The sequence below is a fragment of the Penicillium cinerascens genome, assembly GCF_028974065.1.
Source record: "Penicillium cinerascens strain IBT 15544 chromosome Unknown scaffold_4_segment0_segment1, whole genome shotgun sequence".
NCBI classification, from domain to species: Eukaryota; Fungi; Ascomycota; class Eurotiomycetes; order Eurotiales; family Aspergillaceae; genus Penicillium; species Penicillium cinerascens.
Genome location: NW_026695298.1, coordinates 3,760,076 through 3,774,868, shown reverse-complemented (window position 1 = coordinate 3,774,868; position 14,793 = coordinate 3,760,076). Strand labels below are relative to the sequence as shown.

At 51.4% G+C, this 14,793-nt stretch overlaps 6 protein-coding genes across 6 annotated transcripts; 3 read left to right on the top strand and 3 right to left on the bottom strand.

Moving 5' to 3' along the window:
- Positions 1–64: 64 nt before the first annotated feature.
- Positions 65–1,835, top strand: N7498_010551 (questin oxidase family protein; the record flags this gene model as incomplete). The annotated part of the gene is made up of 5 exons (XM_058457607.1): positions 65–434; positions 485–787; positions 861–1,220; positions 1,285–1,692; positions 1,744–1,835. The coding sequence occupies 5 exons, from the start codon at positions 65–67 to the stop codon at positions 1,833–1,835; spliced, it is 1,533 nt and encodes a 510-aa protein (XP_058304506.1).
- A 428-nt stretch (positions 1,836–2,263) lies between these two features.
- On the top strand, positions 2,264–3,739 carry N7498_010550 (uncharacterized protein; the record flags this gene model as incomplete). Its single annotated transcript, XM_058457606.1, has 1 exon — positions 2,264–3,739. One exon carries the CDS (start codon positions 2,264–2,266, stop codon positions 3,737–3,739), a length of 1,476 nt encoding a protein of 491 aa, XP_058304505.1.
- Positions 3,740–4,108: 369 nt separating this feature from the next.
- On the bottom strand, positions 4,109–6,822 carry N7498_010549 (glutamine-dependent NAD(+) synthetase; the record flags this gene model as incomplete). Its single annotated transcript, XM_058457605.1, has 11 exons — positions 4,109–4,218; positions 4,271–4,370; positions 4,425–4,544; positions 4,596–4,639; positions 4,691–4,844; positions 4,903–4,945; positions 5,031–5,034; positions 5,088–6,308; positions 6,359–6,417; positions 6,473–6,742; positions 6,794–6,822. The coding sequence occupies 11 exons, from the start codon at positions 6,820–6,822 to the stop codon at positions 4,109–4,111; spliced, it is 2,154 nt and encodes a 717-aa protein (XP_058304504.1).
- Positions 6,823–7,184: 362 nt separating this feature from the next.
- N7498_010548 (NAD(+) diphosphatase) lies at positions 7,185–8,570 on the top strand (the record flags this gene model as incomplete). Its single annotated transcript, XM_058457604.1, has 3 exons — positions 7,185–7,281; positions 7,355–7,801; positions 7,870–8,570. The coding sequence occupies 3 exons, from the start codon at positions 7,185–7,187 to the stop codon at positions 8,568–8,570; spliced, it is 1,245 nt and encodes a 414-aa protein (XP_058304503.1).
- Positions 8,571–8,704: 134 nt separating this feature from the next.
- On the bottom strand, positions 8,705–12,616 carry N7498_010547 (uncharacterized protein; the record flags this gene model as incomplete). The annotated part of the gene is made up of 2 exons (XM_058457603.1): positions 12,193–12,616; positions 8,705–12,136 (listed from the first exon to the last, which is right to left on the bottom strand). Exons 1-2 carry the CDS (start codon positions 12,589–12,591, stop codon positions 8,705–8,707), a joined length of 3,831 nt encoding a protein of 1,276 aa, XP_058304502.1. The 5' UTR covers positions 12,592–12,616.
- Positions 12,617–13,150: 534 nt separating this feature from the next.
- On the bottom strand, positions 13,151–14,675 carry N7498_010546 (putative flavin dependent monooxygenase; the record flags this gene model as incomplete). Its single annotated transcript, XM_058457602.1, has 2 exons — positions 13,151–14,546; positions 14,614–14,675. 2 exons carry the CDS (start codon positions 14,673–14,675, stop codon positions 13,151–13,153), a joined length of 1,458 nt encoding a protein of 485 aa, XP_058304501.1.
- Between the last annotated feature and the right edge of the window lie 118 nt (positions 14,676–14,793).

Sequence of the window (14,793 nt, the reverse complement as noted above, 5' to 3'; positions counted from 1 at the left end):
CACGGAGTCCGACTTCTCGAAAGCTTCGTAACACGTGCTGCGATCATGGTCCTATAAAGAGGACATGAAGCCCCGGTTGTTGTCAGCCGAACCTCTCAGCTTCAGATCGATCACTCGAAAAGCTCACAGCCCAGCCAAGATCCTACGCCCTTTAAACATACCAACTGCTCTGTGTTCCCCGTCTAGGCTTCTACCGCGAGTAGCCGCATCACCTCGACCTCCGTCATCCTCGGTTCTATACAGCACTCACGCCGCACGTCTTCCGCTTTCTAGCTTGACTATGGCTACCGCAACCGAAATCCACCTGTCGCCCTCGACAGACGCGGGCATTTTTAGCTCGAATGTCACGGAGGATGCGGCCCGAGCCGCAAGTGAAGTCTTGCAGGAGGACATGGAGAACCACCACGTCTTCTTTAATGAAGAGGGGTTCCATAGTATGTTCCTACCCCGGAAGTCTGCTGATTTTTGTCTGACGGAATCATAGATCATATCCCGCACCAGATACTGAGCATGTACGCCGTCGGCGCAAAGCCCGAGGATATCAAGGCAGCCTATAAACGGAACCAGACCTATCAGAGACCCAGTTACCCCGTGGACAGAGATGTCGTGAAAGGAATGCATGACAAGGCCAAGTTCCAGGAGGGTTTTTATAATGAGAAGAATTACTCCAATTATTTGACCTTTTTCCAGGAGGAAATTGACGTTAAGGGAGTCGGTGATGTGCTTAATGAATATCTCTTTGCTGGGGATGATCGGGCGGAGAGTATGCTGTCTCGACTATTTGGTGGTGAGTATACCCTCGTTTCTTGACATGCGTCAGTTCAAAGCTCCGTGCCTCTAAGTTAATATTGACAATCTAGGTCTCGTTCACCCACTCATCCACCTCGGCTTTGGAATTGAATTTAATCAGCCTGCCATTGTGGCTCAGGCACTTGCTCAGACCGCCGTTCATGGTGAATGGATGGGCTCGCTTTTCTTCTTGCCTGCCGAGAAACTGGCCGGTGGAATCGGGAAGCCCGGTAGGAAGTCTCTTCTGCAGCTGCTGAATGAGATTCGAGAAAACAAAGCCTTAAAGGAGAGTGTGCGATGGTCCGACACGAACAAGATCCGGGACGGAGTGCTGAGCCGTGCTCCGGATGAGATGCTAAAGATCGCTGCCGAGTACACCGTATCCGAGGATCAGCTGGAAGAGCGATTGGCAGATATGATCAATAACGTCGGTGAGTTTTTCTAAATATCACATCGGCGTGGAAAGTATCCTTGCTAACGAGGGACCTGAGTTAGCTTATTACACGGGCGCCGCACAACGCCCCGACAAAACGGTCAAATTCGACTTTTTCTTTCTCCACTGTCTCAACTCGTCTATTTTCTTCTCCAAAATAATCCACCTTCCATTCCTGGCCCAGCGGACCAAGCTCCGTCTCCTAGAATGGAAAGGACGTCTCGACCTATTGCTGTACGTGTCTCGAGCCTCGCCAAATCTGCTCTTGGATGAGATAACTCGCTATCCCGTGAAGAATGACTGGCCTGCGGTCTTCTCCGGCGCTGTGAGACACCCAGAAGATGATGGGCACCTGGTCAAGATGGTGCGCGCATTAGCAAACGGACAGAAGGAGTGTCAGCCGTACGAGAGCCAGGGTCCACAGGTGATGCCGATTTCAGGGAATATGTGGCTTCAGATTGCGAATATGGGTGAGTGCATGGCATGATCGGAAAAGTGTCCAACGCTAATTGCTTGAATAGCCGTCGACTCCACTGTTGGGGACTCGATGTGGGTACGATCCACCGGGTTCGATGAGGCCTGGGAGGATCTGCCGGGACGTGCCCATCTCTGATGCTGATATTGATCATTCGTTTGGATAGTTTGAATGGATCAGCACTAGGGTGCTGCGCTGGTGGTGCTATTTCGATCAGATAACAAATTGAGGATCATTTAGTTAAGCGTGAAGTATGTTTTTCGCGCCAACGCCTGTGGGTCCAGATCAATGCCGCGCGAGGCTTCTCTCGGCGGTTAGCTGGATCGCATCATGTATGAGCAATCTGGCGTGAATTGTCAATTAGTGTGTTTAGTTGCATAATAATGAGAGAATCAATTATAAAAGAAGAGAGGATCGAAATAGAAATAAATGTCGAAAGGAGGAGACGACGAAAAAACAGAAAGAGAACGGTGGGTCTCACGTGGCAAACTGCCAGGGTGGGGCTCCCCAACAGCGTCAGCTTCGTCAACTTCTTCTTTCTCGACACTCACTACTATATCAACACAATGCCCAAGGACAACGACTCCGATGATTATCACAACCGCGATCCTTCCAAAATGCCCCACGACCGCGACTGGACCGACGAGAGCAACCCGTTTGTCGCCTTCCGCCGTTTTGCTGACGAGCAGGTCTCGTCGGTGCTACAGTCGATCACTGGGCTCCCATCCTCGGTATCCCCTCCTCAGCATGACGGCTGGACTATCTTAACCGATGATAAAGGCTATGGGAGCATGAAGTACCGCCACAGAGATGGCGCTGAAAATGCGGGAGAGCGGAACTACTCATCCGACCAGGGCGCAGGAACCAACCCTCCAGCTACCGGTGACAGAGATGAGACCCCTTCAAACAACACCGATAGATCGGTCTCGCGATCTTCCCTGTCTCGGCAACCGGAATACATGGACCAACTCCAGCAGTCGCGCAAGAACTGGCGCAACGGACCCTCTGATTTCTTCAACCTTGATTCATTCTTCGATCGCTTCGAGAACGATTTCTTTCCTTTCTCCTCAAGTTTCTTCCATCCGCACCATCGCTTCTCCTTCCCCGACATGTATGAAGAAAATTCGCCGACATGGCCCATGACATACATCATGTTCAGCCCATACTCGCCTCTGCTCCTGGAGCGTCAGGCCCATTACCGCGCGCGCCGCGAAGGAGGTGTCTTTTCCTCGATCATGTCTACTCTTCGGTCAGACTCGGAGCGTGACCCGGCCGAGCCGCAGTGGCGCGAGGCATTTGAAGATTTGCTTCGGTTAGAAAACGGGAAGCCTATGCTTGATCATGACGCTTTGACAGCAGGCAGGACTGAAAATGGAACCGAATGGCTTCAAGGTCTGGTAAAGCGAGGCAGCTTGGGTGACCGGTGGAAGTACGTGACCGGCTCGGACGGTCATCCTTGGTCCGGTATTACATTCAATGCTGGACGCAACGAGGACAGTCGCGTTCTGCCCGAAAAGTCTGCCGAAACTCAAGAGAATAATGACCAGGCCGAGAGCGAACTGGACGTGTACGAACGCTTCTTGCAAGATATCGAGGTCCGCGAGCGCGAATTCTTCCGGGGCGTTTCCGCAAGCCCTCTTCTGCGCCTGCTCCTAGATGAGCGCCACAGAGAGCAGGACGAGCCAGAGAACTACCAGCGGGGTCTACCTAGCGCTGAAGACAAACAAGGCAATGACAACGAGAGTTGGCTTGATCTCGTCTCTGGCGGTAACCGAAAATCCGTCCCAGAAACATCACCGGAGACATCTGAAACCAAGCCAGCCCCCGTGCCCGAAAATGCACGCGTTGTGTCAACCTTGAGTCGAACAGAACGCAAGCGTCTTGCAGATGGCTCAGTTCAGACTACGATTGTCAAGACGAAGCGGTATGCCGATGGCCGAGAGGAGACTGATGAGTCTGTTGAGACGACCCACCAGCGGTTGGGAGATGGACAATCATCTGAAGACAACAAGTCGAAGAGCGGCTGGTTCTGGAAAGACTGATGCAATCGTTTCTTGACGATGCACAAAGATTAATTTTGCCACTGGCATACTATTACGACACATGAATTGCAATTGCTTTGGACAGCTCATTGGCGTTTTTCATATTTTTCCTGTCAGATTCTTTCTATCTCATTGCCGAGTTATCTGGTTCTGTACATGCACCAATTTCACATATTTCCCACTTACAAAATTGTCAATAGCCTGAACTTTTGAGTTTAGTGTTGAACGATTTTATAGCAATCATAAAAGCATCCATGGGTTTATCTCGAGGTTGTCAGCTTGAGCAAGCCAAACATTTCTTTCGTAACAACATCAAGTCCAAAAGCCAAATACAATCCTGGAACTTCATTCAAACAAGTAATCTACCCATCAATCAGCCTTAACACTCTTCTTCTGTCCCTTTCCGGCAGTCCAGCCCTTGGACTCCCAGAACTTGACACTGTCCTCCATCTTCTTGTATGCCCAAGTGAAGGATGGATCTAAAAAGAGGAATTAGCCTGAAAAAGCGGCGCGGAAAGAACCAAATCTTACACAAGAACTGTCGGAGATCGTGGCGATTATCTTCGGGACTGTACTGCTCGGCGTGGTAGCTTGGAGTGATAACTGTCATCTTGTGACGGTTGATGGAATACTGGAAGGAACCCGGTTAGTACTTGCGAGTTAACTGGCATTCTCGGACACATACATGGTAGAAGAAGTGCCTCGTCTTCTCGTAGATCTCACGTGGGCTGTACTCATTGCCCCAAAGGTGCAGGAGCTTTTCATACATGCTCCACGGACCAAGTTTCGTGACCTTGCGCATGTACTAGAAGACTTTAGTAATCGGTAAAGCTGAACGGATTGGATATCGTCTTACCCCGAACACGCCGAGCTCTGCGTAAGTCACGCCCATGTCTGCCTCTGATAGTTTGTTCAGTATCAATTCAAGAGACTCGTTCCTAGGTCACTTACCATCAGACTGCACGTAGGTGGCTGTGATAGGCTCAAGCTCCGCAGTGGGGGTGGCATTGAGGAACTCTTCCAAGATTGGAAGCTCAAAGTTGTGGCCTGCCCAGCCGATGAACTTCTTCAGATCTACCTTGGAGATGGAACCGATGGGATTGAGCTGTTGGATGGGTTAGAAAAAAGAATAAAGTTTACAAGTTAGAATATGGATTACTCACGTCGGCAGAGCTGGCATCGTACTTGGTGAGGTAGCCTCGCAGACTATGGGTAGAAGCACATAATGTTAGTATTATGTTGCGGTGCCGGCCTAGAATTTCGCTCTTTTCTAAGTGATGACTCGACATACCATTCTATTGCTTTCAGTCAGTCTTGTTTCAGCATATGCAGATCTAGAGCCACTTACCATCGACGTTAGATGACGCCAAAACCAACAAACCACCACCGCCGGGGCGTTGGCGGACAGTCGGCAGCAGCTGGGCAAACAAATAAGACAGAACCATTCTCATGCGGGCCTGAACATTTTGCAAAGCCGCGTTCTCGGCACCACCGCCACCGTGAACTTTGAATCGAGGCTGGAAGTTGGTGACAACAGTGAAGAGATTCATGATGGCAGTTACAACCGTGTCGAAGTTGAAATCCACATGGTAAGAGCCAATATCTACAGCCAGTCTCTTCGCCCGATCTCTCGTTTCAAAGCTAGAGTTCTGGGTACCCATGTAGCTCGTGTGGAAGATAGCCTTGCAAATTTCTTGGCTGGTAGTGGGAAGCCAATCTGAATCTGCTGGCTTGGCACAAAGTCGGCGCACATCCTTGATGACCTGCTCATTGCCTTGTCGGACCGCCTTCAGGACCTCGCGACACATCGAGTGCACAATTACCGACGTAGCACAGCTATCAATACCGCCACTGAGAGGGATGAAGAAACCAGCTGCACCGCATCGTCGGAGGTAATCCCACAGCCAACAAGCCGGACCGAGAGCAATCTCCTCTTCTGGGGCATGGTACCGAGGCTTGATCGGCTCGGAGACTGTGAGGCCAGGATCGGCCTCCTCACCGCGGCGAGACAGTCTCGTGTCAACATCAAGACGAACATATGGTGACTGCTTGCTTGCTTGCATTCCACGGCTCACGCTGCACCGGTATGTTCGGACATCTTCAATGTCGACAGTGGCGGTGACAACCTCCACATCGTTCAAAGAGAATTGGGATCCCTGGGCTACGATCTCACCATTGACCACAATCATGGCACAACCGTCGTAGTACAAACGATCACCATCACAGCCCTGCTGATTGGCATACAGATAGATACCACCACTAAGCTTGGTGGCTTGCGTAATCAAGTTGATTCGTGTGTCGAGCTTCCTGAGCTCGTGGTGGCTTCCAGATGAATTGGAGATGATCTCCACACCGGCAAGACCGTAGGCATTGTGGGGGCCGTTGGGTGTGAACAGTTCTTCACAGGTCTCAAGACCAAAGCAGGTATCCCGGGTACTGATGACCGCATCACCGAAGGGAACCTTGTACTGGCCGGTAATGTTGCCCACAATCTGCTCCAGATAGTAATCCTCCACCTCCTGGGGGCGCTGCCATGGAGTAAAGTGACGGTGCTCTCGGTAATTACCATCTATTATTGTGTTAGTAGATTTTGGAATAGTGGGGGGTGGTATAGCCAACCATTAGCGAGCCACATCTTGGGGCGAATGAGGATGATCTTTTTGTTGTAGAAAATAACACTTGAAAGGTGTAAATAGGTGCTAGACTCCCATAATTTCTCACAGAGGTACTAACCGACAGTTATATCTCACATTGCGGTGTCTGATAGGCATTCCAACATCGACGACGATATCCTGGGTATCGGGGTGGTCGATGATGCGAGCTAGCATCTCCCATGAATGAAGGAACGTATCTCCCTCCAGAAACCCGTCAAGGACGCCATATCCGGTGATTTCTAGCTCGGGACCAACGCGGAGGGTGGCTCCAGCGGCTTTAGCCTGGCGAATACTTTCGATAATGCGTTCCGCATTACCCTCAAAGTCGAGAGCCCATTGGTTCAGAGAACTAGCCAGAGAGTCAGCAAACAATCTTCTTCAAGGCATATGAAGCTCCTACCAGGTTGCAAGGGTCACCAGGTGCCCCATTATTAAGTCGTTGAGGCGATTGAAATGCGTTACAAGCTAATGAAGAGCTCAGGAAAGTGAAGCCTTTCTTATCGGCAAATGTGAATCAGTCACGTGTGTGGGGAGTTCCGCGGTTCCCCGCTCCTTGTTCTGGTATTACCAATTAATTACGGATTTGCCGCTTATCTCGGCGACAAGTCCGATGAAATATTGGTTATCACGATACCATGCTCAGGAACTGCATCACCGAGCTGATTAATAGGTCGGGATTTGGGTCCTGGATTGTCCCAGCCGGTTCTGGTTCTCGTTGAAACCTCCTCATTTCATTGCATCTACTCCCCAGAGCCTTTGCACGCCCTTGATTACCATCTCTTATGAACAGAATGAGCATGAAACCTCAGATCCCTGCTCCGGCCCATACACTCGCCGACTCGATGTTGGCGCGACGCTTCGGAAAAGAAACGGCGAACTATTTCTCCAGTATGGATTGCCAGAGGGGAAGAGAACGATAGAGAAATCAAAATCAAGGATATTTATAACTGAACATAAACAGGTTCTCCAATCAACCGGCTGTCATTCCTTCGCTCCGAACATCCGTTCCTATCAGCGGCTTTGAAGCACCCGTCTACTCAGTTCGTGCTGCTGAACAACCTCGCCCCGTTGACTCGCTCCCCATCCGAGCCATACTATGCCAAATACGATGAATTGCACAAGCTCATTTCGCGAGACTTCTTCGATCAGCCCGAGGAGGATTTTATCAAGAGCTTCGACTCGCGCAAGACCTACCCGACGCTTATCTTCCTCGGTATGGACGAGAGCCGCAAGGAAGGCAGTATGACGTGGAAGATATACTCTGGAGTGCCGTTCTTTGCGGTTGATGTGACACCCAGGGGCTCTGAGGCGCAGCAGACGGCTGCAAAGAATGTCATTAGCGCCATGGAGGAGAAGGGATTGTCTTTCTTCCAGACGAGAATCGTCACCACGTTTACCCCAGACGACGGTATGTTTGCAATGAAGGCTGTTAGATATTGGACAAAAGAGAACAACGTAACTCACCACGTCCAATAGCTGCTATTTACGCACAAGCGCGCGCACTGAACGATTGGAACAACCGCAATACTTTCTGCGGCACCTGTGGCAATCCCACGCTGTCCGTCAACGCCGGCACCAAGCGTGCTTGCCCGCCAACAGACGCTGCCCGAACTGCGCAGGGCCTACCCGAGAAACGCCCTGAATGTAACACCCGCACCACGATTTCGAACCTGTCTTTCCCCCGCACCGACCCCACCATCATCGTGGCGGTCGTCTCTGCCGATGGCAAGCGCATCCTGCTCGGCCGATCGAAGCGATTCCCGCCGAAATGGTACTCAACCCTGGCTGGGTTTATTGAGCCTGCGGAGTCGATTGAGGATGCGGTCCGCAGGGAAGTGTGGGAAGAGGCTGGTGTGACGCTTGCTCGTGTCGTTATTCACTCGTCACAGCCCTGGCCGTACCCGGCAAACCTGATGATCGGTGCAATTGCGCAGTGCAGTGATGCCGCTCATGAGAAGATTCATCTCGAACATGACCCTGAGCTTGAGGATGCGAAGTGGTTTGACATTGAGGAGGTGGAGGAAGCTTTGCGCATTGGCACGAGTGACCTGAGTGGTGCTGCGCCTCCTGATTATAAGGGCGGCTTGAGACTGCCGCCTGCCACGGCCATTGCGAACCAGTTGATCCAGTCTGCCATCAGTGCTGATTATTTCCAGGCGGAGAAGAGTAAGATGTGAGCAATATGGGGGAGCTTTTTAGAAATATTTAACATATACAAACTAGAGGTGACTATAGTCGTACAGACAGAGATTCTACAACGAGAGTTCCCTCGTTCCGTGTGGCTATGGCTAGATACATTGTTCATGTTTCCTCATAGATCAGCATAAACCGTGCCGTCCCGCAGCTCGTGTATGCTTTCTCTACTTCCGGGAGAGCCAACTTCCGTATAGCGAGTCCCATCCCGAAGTTCATGGATGGTGACCCGCCGGTTGCGTCGCCGTGAGCGCCGCGAGCCTCGAGCAGACGAGACCGAGTCGCCGCGGACACCCGAGTCAAAACTTCCTGCCTCGCTGATTGCCACATCGCTTGGCGTAGCTCCCCTGTCCATACTGTCTCTCTCAATCGATGCCTGGAGTTGATTGTCGGCAACAAGGGCAGTACCAACTTCAGTGTACCATCTTCGCAAACCGGATGCATATGCACGTTCCTCCGAGCCATATTCCACAGGTGGGCCGCTCATATGTGCCTCTGGCGCAGATCCGTCAAACACCGCCCACGAACTGGATTCAACGCTGACGAGCATGATTGAGTGGTCGTAACTCCGGACCTTGAAGTCGCGTAGTAAGACTGCATTGCCTTCGGCTAGGGATGGCATGGCTGATTTAGTACGTCGGAAGATCTGGGCTTGGAGGGTGGTGCCAGCCATAGAGGGATCAGTAAGCTGGATAGTCATGAAATAGTCTCTTGAGCCGGAGCTACCCTTGGCAATTGGAGTTGCTTCGTGGACGACTGAGATTGTGTCCACCAGGACATTGTAGTGATCGATGAGTGCGGCAAGAGGGGCGAAATAGGACAGTTTGCTGCGCAATCCGTGGGCGTGACGGTCAGGAACTGGTGGTTCGCTAACCACCAACTGCGGAGGCTTCGCTTTCTCAAGGTCCAAAGCCTTGATGATGTTCCGGTCGACCTCAGCATCTTCAGTGGTGGCCACAGCGACATCCGCACCGTCAGTACTATCGTGGTGCTGTTGAGTGTGCAACGTGTCCGGCAGTGGCTCAACTGCAGGATGTTCAGGGGCCACAAGGTCTTCGACAAGCGTCGCCTTCTCGGTGCTACCAGCAGCATCCAAGCCAGGCGTTAATGCGACATTCAGTCTCAGGGGATGTCCTGACTCGCCCAGGGTGGGCAAGACCGCCATCTTTTCTTGACTTGGAGTGGATTGACGACCAGAAGTAACTTCTTGGGTATGATCGGGAGTCAGGAGCTGTTTTGAAGTATCATTTGGGGATACACCTTTCACGAGCTCAATATTGGTATCGGAATCTTGCTTTTGACGCTCGGAGAAGATGTCTTCTTCAGGGGCTCGTAACTGGTCTTGTTCGGCATCGACGGGTGATTGCATCCGGTCTCGGTCAACAGCTCCATCCAGGCTGTGAAATTTTGGTTTCATATGACCAGGGGAGCCTCGTTCATCAGGACTTGCTCGCTGGTCTTCTTGGGGTTCCTCTTCCTCGGCTTCTTCAGACCCATCTTCAAATTCCTCTTCGGGTTCATCTTCTTCTGAATCCAGATCAACAACCCATTCAAGCTTTTCCCTGGCATCGAAATCGTCCTGGTTTGCACGTGGCCCCTCGCCTTCGTCATGCTCTTCTCCGAAAGATCCTTCCGCGACGGAATTTTCACGACTCGAGTGCTGTTTGGTGTAATGGTCGCGTGCTATGTCGTCCATTGAAGATTCATCCTCCATGTCGCTGTCGTGCACTCGTTCATCATCTTCAACTTGAGCTCTATCTTCCGTCGCATCAGAAGCAGACTCGTAGTCTTCCCCTTCCTCTCCCTCTAGCTCTCCTTCATCCTCCTCCTCCTCCTCCTCCTCCTCCTCCTCAAAGTCGGCGACGGGAGATTCAATGAATGACTCGCGATGATAGATGCTTACTTGCTGTGTTGGTTGTGAAGGAGTTCCGGTTGGCTGAGCCGAAGCAAGCTCGTCCTCGCTGTCGCTATCCAGCACGATAAATTCAGGCTGGGATTGTTGTGGCCGCGAAAGCTGAGTAGCCCGGGGATACTCCTCATCACTGTACTCGGCCTCTTCGTCATAGTCCCCCTCATCCTCGTCATCTTCCAACATGGAGTCTGCTGCATCATCCTCATCGTAAAGAGCTTCATCTTCTTCACCACTCTCTTCACCGTAACTGCGACTGCCGGCACGATCCCCAGCGGACAGAGAGGACTCCACGAGTTCGTCTTCACTTTCAATTGCTTCCGATTCGTTTTCGACGATTTCCATGTCGACTGCCGTGAGGGCAGCATTCACGGCAGCCTCATGGTCAGCATGGTCCTCTTGCGCCAGTGTTTCCTGAACACCTTCATCGTCGAAGTAGTCATCCTCTGCCGCAGGTGGGGGTTCTTGATGCAGTACGTCCTTTTCTGCATCTTTTGCTTCTTCAACTTCGTCGATTTCCTCAGATTGACGGTTAACAGGCGCCGCAACAGGCACCGTGTGGCTATCACCAGCGTCACTCATTTCAACATTCGGCTCGCTAAACTCGGGACGTTCCTGGAACGTCGGCAAATGGAAGAATTCTGTCGAGTCTGCAGGCTGTTCATTGCTGTTCTCAGCTGCCCCATCTCCTGTCACTGTTTCAAAATGTGATTCCTGTTCTCCCGGCATTGTCGGGCTTGAAACGGGCCGCTCATTTTGTGTTGTTTCCAACTGCTCTGCAGGGGCTATGGTTGCTTGCGACTGCGGCGTAGGCGAAATGTAAGCCACGGAGCTCTGTGCCAGGGCAGTAGTATCGGCGTCTGTCCCAGTAACAATAGATTGGATAGTCTGTGTATGCTCCTGCGCGTGGAATGGCGAAAAATACTCCTGGGCGCTATTGTTATTGGACACGATAGGCGAAGGGATTGGGAGGCCTGGAGATGGCACTGGACGGAGCTGTGGCGTATCTGTAGGGAGATGTAAGGTTGCTCCAAAAAGACCTTGCAGGCCAGTATCAATCGGTCCAGCCTGCGCATTGTTTGATTGAGGCGCTGGCCTTCCGAAAAGCCTTCCAGCAAGATCAAGAGAGGGCTTCACGAAAACGAATGAACCATCTTGCAACGGATTTTCAATTTTTGCCTGGTCGTCAGAGGTGGTATTTTCGGCAGTAGGACCGTTCTCGTGGGGAGGTTTCGGAATGGTCTCCAAGTCATCCTCGGCATCCATCTCATCCTCAAGCTCCGATTCCAAGTCATTTTCCAGTTCCTCCGATCCGTCTTCTCGGGAACTTGCCGATGAATCTGCAATGTGCCATTCATCTCTCTGGAAGCTGTATCTCGGCCGTTTTCTGCCTTTGCCGGGGATGAACCCATCCTCATCTGCAAATGGATCGAAAGCAAAATCCCGCACTGCCTTAAATGGGGACTGCCCAATCCGTGCGAATGCCGGCGATAACCAGGATCCAGGCCCAGGCACCGTGTCTGAAACGGGGTGTATCGAGATCACGCGGGGGGTGGAGGGCGGTTGCAGCTCTGTATCATGCGGCGCGCGAGGGGACTGTTCGATGATCACTGTCGACAGATTCTTCGAGGAGCGATTGATCTGAGACCTGAATATTAACATCTGAATCAAAAGCAAGCGCTTTGAGTCCATAATACCTCTAATGACACGCCGTTGTCAAATTGAAGATCCCACGCGACATTTTTCCCATGTGTCTGTGTAGCCGTATCATTGGCAACAAATTCTGCGCCCTTCAGCGCGAGACGAACGGTATCACCGATCCCGACGTGTGACTCCGCCACCTTCTCTGCGACGCGCCCGTGAAATATCGTCTTTACTTGTCCGTTTGACCGACGTAGGCGGAAATCCGGTTCGGCGAGAGAAAGGCTGAGAGACTTGGTCGAGGACGAATACGGCCAAACAAGGCTAACGGTCGCAAGAATGCATTTCTCCTCGAGCTGTTCGAGGGTTGGAGATAGCTGCGCGATCGGAAGCTTGATCAATGACGACAGCGCATTGGGTGCCGTGGAATGGTCGATCGCATCCATCGCGTCCATCGCGCCCGCTTTCAAACGAGCTCCGTCACCTGTTCACGGGTACCTGCATTTCAGATACTCACTAGGAATATGGCGTGGGAAGAAGTATTGGGGGGGAGAGTGCGTGCAAGCTGAAAGACGCGGATGCAGCAAAGCGGATTCTGCGTATGCATCCCATCATGGTCGGTAATACAGCCGTAATATTACCAATTTCTAGTGGCACCATCGTGTTTTTTTGTTACCGCTGTTACATGGAGGATCTATGTACCCCTTGACCTACACCTTCCAGACTAGATATTGACGCAGGTGAAACCGGATGTTGGTTTGGTGTCGCGAAGCTGTGGCAGCGAGATTCCCACACGTGTATTTGACTCTCGTATTGACACGAAATGTATTAGAAAATCTGACATGGTATGTACATCCGAGGTCCATTTCTATATCTAATCTATCAATCTAATTTAAGTGTTTAATGGTCATTTACACCTCTCAAGCGCTATGGCTGCCGGACCCGGGAACCACTCATCTCCTCGATGCCTCACCGTATCTAAAACCCCAGGTGCCCTCGAATGATTTATCTCTTTCATAGCTTTCCTCGTTCTTGTTCCCTTTGCCAATCTTCAAACACAAATCCAAGCTCCGCGAGGGACTGTATTTGTCCCCGTTGATCACCCTTCTGAACAAACTTTCTTCTGATTTCAGGGAAGAGGGAACGCATCCACCTCTCTCGACTTCCCCAATACGTGCCAAGTTTCCCTTTCCCACTGTTTTCAAGTCCCGGGCGTGCTTCCGCCGATGATGCCCAATCGTAGAGGAAGTTCAGGTAGTCGGCGTCCTGAGGGAATGGAAGTACGTGGTATGCCTTCTGATCCCCCTTAGTCGCAATTTCAGAATCTTCCCATGTTCTCATTTCTTCTCTTGAAGGAAGTTGCAGTCGCCCCGACCATACACGAGAGAAGACAGCTGCTTGGTTCTCGGCCATAGGGAATGGGATCACTCTCTGCGACAGGACGGGAAATACAAGAGTAGGTCGATCGATATAAAACAACTGCTGGTATACATTCATCGTTCGCCATCCATGAGTGACAACGGGAGGATTCAGAGATGACAAGAACGGGAACGAATAGAAGTATCCTGTGCAGAAGACAATAGCATCGACTTGCTCCTCGACACGGCCGTCTGCAAAGCGAATGGCTCGGTCATGGGTTGCTGGAGACAGGAACTCGATGATCTCCGCGCAAATGATTTTGTCCGCTGGGGCCGAGGCGGCCAGGTACGATTCGGATTTTTGGGAGGCCAGGATTTTGCCCAAGCTCACCTCGTTGATCTGGGCCCCGATATCGAGCCCGGAGGCAGAGTTCCCCACCACAATCACCTTCTTGCCTCGAAAAGCCTCAGGAGAGTCATAGAACTTGGAATGCATGATAGCTCCTGGGTAGGATCTGTCCCAAGCCCGGATACCTGAGATATCGGGAACAAAAGGGACGGTGAAGTGGCCACTCGCTACCACCACAGCGTCATATATGCGTGACTTTGCGACGCCCGTGCGCAGGTGTTTGGTGGTTAGTTCCCATGTGCTCGATCTGGGATCTTTCAATCTTACATCCACCACCTGAGTTTCGAATTGGATGAGACTCTTCAAGCCTTCGGCATATTCCTCCAGGTATTGCTTTACCACTTGGTGTTTAGGAAATAACTGCGTTTGCGGAGGGAACGACTTATCCGAGTAGCACATCAACTCTTTGGGGATATTCGTCTCCAGCCTATCGTACAGAGGTGACACAAAAACCGCCTCACTTGTCCCATCGGGTTGATCAATCCACATCGGCTTCTCAATTGGTTCATGGGGATTCAGGTGAGGGACTGTAGTGGGTATTCCTATTTTGGAGGAGCTAGGACTATAGTTCCAGGCTCCCCCAACAGAGCTTCTCTGTTCAAAAACATCGACCTGGTCGAAATGTTTCTCGGCTAGGAGGTATCTATACCGATCAATGAACTGGTCAAAGAATAATGTCTTTCAAGAAGGACAATGCATGCAGGACTCACTTCACAGAGGCCAGGCCAGATGGCCCAGCTCCAATGACCGCAACCCGACGGATAGGATTCATGAGACGTTTTCTAAAACGCACAAGGTGCGGTTCAAGATGAGGGGTTGAAGCGAAGTATAATGGATACCTTATCGTGATGTGCAGGCCCGATAGCGATAAGCATCATCACGTGCAGGAT